Source organism: Antrostomus carolinensis, unplaced genomic scaffold, assembly GCF_000700745.2.
Source record: "Antrostomus carolinensis isolate BGI_N321 unplaced genomic scaffold, ASM70074v2 scaffold41309, whole genome shotgun sequence".
NCBI lineage: Eukaryota > Metazoa > Chordata > Aves > Caprimulgiformes > Caprimulgidae > Antrostomus > Antrostomus carolinensis.
Genome location: NW_010338695.1, coordinates 2,857 through 9,264, shown reverse-complemented (window position 1 = coordinate 9,264; position 6,408 = coordinate 2,857). Strand labels below are relative to the sequence as shown.

At 50.0% G+C, this 6,408-nt stretch overlaps 1 protein-coding gene across 1 annotated transcript in view; it reads left to right on the top strand.

Annotated features, from left to right (window-relative positions):
• The window catches only part of LOC104530877 (V-type proton ATPase subunit d 1), a gene marked incomplete at both ends in the record, with an annotated part of 19,071 nt that overhangs the window by 11,051 nt on the left and 1,612 nt on the right, over nt 1-6,408 (top strand). Inside the window, one exon of the mRNA XM_010175596.2 lies at nt 4,305-4,483. Within this exon, the coding sequence (XP_010173898.2) occupies nt 4,305-4,483 (179 nt within the window). The remainder of the gene's footprint in view (nt 1-4,304; nt 4,484-6,408) is intronic.

Genomic DNA, 6,408 nt, shown 5'->3' with positions numbered 1-6,408 from the left:
GGTGTAACTGTGCACATGAAACTCTGGCTGAACATAGGCTCTTTTTGTGTCCATCTCCCTGTTTGGGCAGGTAGCAGCTCAAAGCAGGAGGGTAAAACACATTCTTGCCCAAGAGAGTTTTGCTACGGCCTTTGTGGACACAAGGTTGGGGGCTTGAGATCAGGTGCCATTCTACCACTTCATTAAAGCCCTTGTCACCCTGTGTCCCTGGCTGTCACTTCTATCGAGCCCCCACGTAGTGCTTTCCCCTCTGACCTCCTACTGAGTGCTCCCACTGAGCTACTGCGGAGGCTTGTCCCTCACCAAAGAGCTTGTTGGTCCTTCTGCCTGTCTCCGGTCTCCCACCAGACCATCCTATGTCCTCATCTCTTGTCCATGCCAAGTGCACTGCAGTAAGGCTTTGTGGTGTTGCAAGTGGCAAACGACTCCTGTTTTCTGATGTGTCCCATGGTCTGGTCCTCTTCTTAGCTGCACTGAGAGCTGGTGAAGGTTAAAATGCTCTTGGAGGGGTCTGAGCATGTATTAATGATGAAAATTGAAACATCTGAAGCTAGTAAGAACCTAATAGGAGATGGGGAAGATGATGACAAAAGCTGCTCTATTAAACAAGTAGCTGGAGGTTCCTAGGAAAACTGCTGCCACCGTAATAAATCTAATCCTTTGGGCCTGGGAGGAAATTCCAGTGTAGCCAGGACCTCTGCTCTGGTCTTAGTACAGCTGTGCTGGTGGAGGCAGATGCGTTCTTGCTGGGACCTGACACAGGAAAGCAAGTGTTGCCCCTTCCACAGATGAAAAGAGGCTTTTCAAGCTGCCCTGGCACTAGAAGACTTGCCTCGTAGTCACGATTGGCTGAGCTGTGACTGTTTTTACTGGGATGAAGCAGGGACTGAATGTGAATAAGCACAGTCTGGGCTTGCTTGAAGGAAATGGGAACTATCAGGAGGGATAGATACTGGTGTCTGCCTGGCTGCAGCAGGCGGGAGAGGACCTTTGTCCTGCTGCACTTCTCTCGTTATCCTAAAGGTCTGAAATGCTGTTGCGGTGGAAATGTGAATGAGAAATTTCCCCTCTGTCTCGTGTGTGGTAACTCCTCCTCCCGCAGGGATGAATCCTTCTCCAACAGAAAAACTGAAGTAGTCTTGGTAGGTAAAACCCTCCTTTAAAAAGCTGCTGCTGGGCTTCCTTAGAGGCATTGGCATTTGATCTGTGACTGTGTGTTCCCCCAGATTTCCCCGACGGATGAAGAAATGAGCAAGTTAAGGGGTGTGAGTGAAAAGGGCAGAGCCATGTGTTGCACTCTGGCAGTGGAAACCAGCTGGGTTGTCTTTCCAGGGACCATGAGTCTGAAAGCAGGAGCTTCTCATGCGTGAAGGAGGTCAGACTTGGGCTGCTCTCTCCAAACCTGGTTGTGGCTTTCATGCTGAGCTGGATTGGGTGGGCAGGGATGAGCTCCGTGTGACTCCAGTAAGCCAGGAGCTAAGCTGCTCTGAAGACCTGTGAACAGAAAGGGCTCCAGGCACTTTCCCTCAGTTCCTCTTGTGTGGTTGACTTTGGCCAGGCTCCTTGCAAGTTGCAAATACCTTGCAGAGAGCAAGATCTGTGGTAGACTGAGAACAGCAAAGAGGTGTGCTAGCTTACTGTGCCATGACCCTATTTCCTTGCCTGTTCCTTCACCATAGACTGAGCTGAAGGAACAAATTTGGTCTGGTCCTACGTTGTTGCCTTGCCTTGGGGAGAGTGATCATAGAATCACAGACTGGTTTGGGTTGGAAGGGACCTTAAAGCTCTTCCAGTCCCAATCCCCCTGCCATCAGCCCTTGGCCAAAGTCCCTCCCCAGCCTTCCTGGAGCCCCTTCAGGTACTGGGAGACTACTAGAAGGTCTCCCCAGAGCCTTCTCTTCTCCAGGCTGAACAGCTCCAACTCTCTCAGCCTGTCCTCACAGCAGAGTTGCTTCAGCCCTCGGATCCTGCCTATGATCTTTCCCGAAAGCTACTGGGTTGCACTAAGCAAATGTGCATGTGTGAGGGCAGATGGTAGAGCTGGGAAATGACCTGCTGTATGGCCTGGCACACCTTGTGGAGATGCATCTATGTGAGGGTGCAGATGCTTGTATTTACCAGGAGCCAGCTGCTTACTGCAAGGGACTTACCCTCTGTTCTCATAAACAGGTCCTTCTTGCTGTCCTGGAGATTGCAATCATCTCCATGGTGAGGGTGGCACAAATGGGGCGGGGGATAATGACCTTGTGGATTAAAGGGCAAGAGAAGGTTTTCCAGTACGTGAAGCTTGTGCTGGTTGCTGTGGTTCTAGACTGAGCGTTCCTGGAAAGGCAGGCTGCAAACACAGAAGGGCTCTCTGTGAAAATAGTGGGGCCAGGAGGTGCTATCCCCAGCCCTGCAGCGTGGAGAGAAAGAGGTAGCACATGTTTGAGGAGCTCAGGTGTGGATTTGTTCATGGACATGCCCTTTGAGCGTGTTTGAGAGGCAGGAAGCCCATCGAATAAAAACGACTGAAATCTGCCTCTAACTGGCCCTGCTCGCCTGCCTTTGATGTGGTTCCAGGGGAAGCAGGGCTGCGCCGCGTCCTCCTTGTTAGCGCAGAAATAGAAAAGCCAGCAGCATGGTGTGCAGAGCCTTCCTGGCCCTGCCCTAACCCCAGGCCCCCCGCGCCGCCCTTACGTTCCCTTTCTTCAGTACTGAGGTACATGTGGGAAGCCTGAACCCTGAACAGAGCTCCAGCTCCAGAGGTGCACAGCTCCTTCTGCCATTCTCCTTCAGGCCTGATGTCGGTTCTTTTGGAGCAGCTCCTACCAAGGAGCTTCTTCATGTCTTTTCCATCATCTAACTTTTTAGAGTTATAGCTCTAGCAGTGAGAGCGAGGGGGTGTAAAACCCCAAATATCCCGTTTCTCCAGCATCTGTGCCGCTTCCCTGAGCTGCTGAGGGACATTTACAAAGGTGTCTTCTGCTGACTGGAAGGAAACCTCATCTCACTTGATGTTCTTCAGATTCTTGGCTTGGTTGGCTTACGACTCAGCTGGTGGTGAAGGTGCCCAGAGCACCACTCCTGTTCATGCTGGGGACGCTTATCCTCCCAGCTGCTTGTGTTTACATGAGGCCTTGATCTCTTACTTGGAGAAGGCCACCAGCCTTTTTTATATTCCCAGTCTTTATTGCCTTCTCTAACTGGACTGGAAGAACTGGGAGGTGATTTTTCCTCTCTGCTCAGCCCTGGTGGAGGCATCACCTGGAGTGCTGTGCAGGCTGAACAGCTCCAACAGTGCAGGAGAAACATGGAGATACTGGAGAGAAGGGCCACAGAGGGCTGGTGTTGGTGGCACTTGCGCTGAGTGCCCTGGTCCCAGACTGAATGTCCCGTTACTGTTGTGCCACAAACAGGATCTGCTAATCCTGTGTAACGTAAGCAGAGAACTTGGTTGGGACCGCCATCACAACGTGGGCTAATGTGAAAAACCATATGGCTTTTGATGGCAGAGGTGTGAAAGGGCTTGTGTGGATTTTTGTGAGGGTGGGAATGAAGGTTGTGCCAAAGCTGCCATCCCTGTTGTTTTTGGAAGGGAGCGGGGCTACAGAAACGCGACTCTTTCTCCGTATTCTTGGCAAGGTGGGGCAGTGCTGCTGGCAGTGAAGCTGAGCTCGAGTCAGGCTGTCTGCAGATTCCCCTTTGCTGGTGTCCTACCACTCGTGCTTTTGCACGAGCATGGCAATCCAAGGAGAGCACTGGGAATGCTGGAAGGACAAATGTTCCCAGCTATCTTGTGGGAAGGTGTGGGGAAGCTGGAGCTGGGCTCCTCTTGGAGCTGTGTGGAGTTTGGATGAGAGACTGATTAGCTTTTAAGAAAAGCTAATTTTCATTGTGAGTGTGGTCAGGCACTGAAGCAGAGCCCCAGGGAGGCTGTGAGATATACGTCCTTGCAGATAACTCGAAGTTCAGCTGGACAAAGCCCTGAGCAGCTGGAGCTGGCCATGCTTGGAGCAGGACATTGGGCTTCCAGAAATCCCTTCCGATCTAACTCTCTTCAGTGGTAGGCAGGAGATGCCCAGATGGCGTGGTTCAGCTGTAGCAGAAATCACAGCCTGGGACTGTGCTTCACTCCCTTTTCCTAGGCTGGCATGATGAGGGGACATTGAGCAGGTAGGTGCCCTACTAGTCCTTCATGGGAAGGGTGCATCTCTCTGGAGATGCTCACAGGGACTGAAGATGCATGCCCGTCTGGTGCCAGGTGCTGTTTTTTGTGATATTTATATTTGTATTGTGACAGACTTGCTCTTGCTTTCCTCCAGGTACAGCTACATGATTGACAATGTCATTCTGCTCATCACTGGGACTCTGCACCAGCGTTCCATCTCTGAACTAGTGCCCAAGTGCCATCCTCTGGGAAGTTTTGAGCAGATGGAAGCCGTGAACATTGCTCAGACACCTGCGGAGCTTTACAATGCGATCCTGGTGGACACTCCCCTGGGTGAGCAGAGCCTTCCAAAATACCTCTCAGCTGTGTGTGGAGCAGATGTCCCTTTCTTCCCCCCACTTTAACTAGGTCCAACTAAGTCTGAAGTTGTGCTCCAGGAAGACAAAGCAATGGGTGACACATGGATTTGGCCGTACTGCCTGTGGTAGCTGGGCTTGAATTCAGGTTTCTGCTTGTCCTATGCCAGGTTTTCCTCTTGAGGAGCAGCTATTTCTCTGTACACTTCAACAAATGTCCAAACCAGCACACACTGGTAGTGCAGGCTGTTGGGGAGCTTGGTTTGTGTAAGCCAAGCCTTGAGCTGTCACAGCAGCACAGGTGTCGTTAGATCTCATCTGCTAGATATGTCCATTTACCAGCTCTCCTGGGAATCGTCACCTGAAATTAGGGAGGAAGGAGAAAGATTTGAGAGGCCTGAGACGATGCAGTGTTTTTAATAATTGTCATGGGACACATGGCACACGTGCTTCCTTCATGAAGGGCTGTTGGGTCCTCTGCTGGAATGAGTCACTTAATTTCCAGCACTTTTAGTTGGACCATTGGGAAATTTCTTCTAGGCAATTTTTGTAGATAATTATGAGATATGCACATTCCCAGTCTTGTTCTGAGATGGATAAAATTAGCTGTAGATCAAGGAAAGCTCTTCATTTACCAAAATATCCCAACCAGCGACAGAAAAAGAAAAGAAAAAGAAAGAAATCTCCGAAAGTCTTTCTGAGCTCATTGTGTAGCAGGATCCTTCACTGAGGTGTACTGTCTGAGGGCTTCAAGCCTTGACCAGGAGGTGCATGACACCAAAACCAAGTGTCTTATGAAGAGTAAGACATAAGTTCTTTAAAGATAAAAGGTGTATGAAGTAGTTCTGGAGAAAATATGAAATTCTTTTTGCAGTAGTAGGAGAAGTAGTCACAGGAGACTTTCTAGGTGAGCCTCTGCGGGCAAAAAAGTGACGAGGTACGACTGAGTCAGTGATTAATCATTCTTTTGGGATTGCTAGAAAGAACAAAACACTTCAAATCATCGTATTGTCTTTGATAGAAATAGTTGTTTTTTTGAACTGAAAGTGCTTTTGCAAATGTTCTGTGTAATAATGGGGCAAGTGAAGTAATTGTCATGGAAAAATGATTTGCCAGATAGAGCCCAGCAAAGGAGAGAAAACATGTTTCAAGAGATCTGGGTTGCAACGTAGGACAACAGCGCAGCAGGAGCACCGAGGCTCTGCGTGCAGCTGGGTTGAGCCTGCTGTAGGAATGATGTGTGGGAAGAAAATCCTCCTCACGAGTAAGTGGGAACCTTCCCATTTTGGGAATAAGATAGAACTGAGTATTTAAAAAATGTTACCTCCCAGAGACCTTGAAACTTCCAGCTGTGTGAAATGTCCCCGTTACAGTGGTGAGGTGGTTCTGGAGAAGGCAGGGGGCAGTTGAGGGTCGTTGCTTCTTGCAATCATAGATCATAGAACGGTTTGGGTTGGAAGGGACCTCAGAGCTCATCCAGTCCCAACCCCCCTGCCAGCAGCAGGGACACCTTCCACTAGACCAGGTCTAGACCAGGTTGCTCAAAGCCTCATCCAGCCTGGCCTTCAACACTTCCAGGGAGGAGCTTCCACAGCTTCTCTGGCCAACCTGGGCCAGTGTCTCACCATCCTCACACTGAAGAATTTCTTCCTAATATCTAATCTAAACCTCCCCTCTTCCACTTTAGAGCCATTTCCCCTTGTTCTGTCATTAACTGCCCTTATAAAAAGTCCCTCCCCAGCCTTCCTGGAGCCCCTTCAGGTACTGGAAGGTCGCTAGAAGATGCAGTGTACATGTAATCGTGGACTTGTACACTTGCACATGAGTGAGCTTTGCCTGCTTCTGCCCTGGCTAGACTGAGATCTTCAGACCTTTGCCCAGGTCATGCCCTTGAGGTTGTGT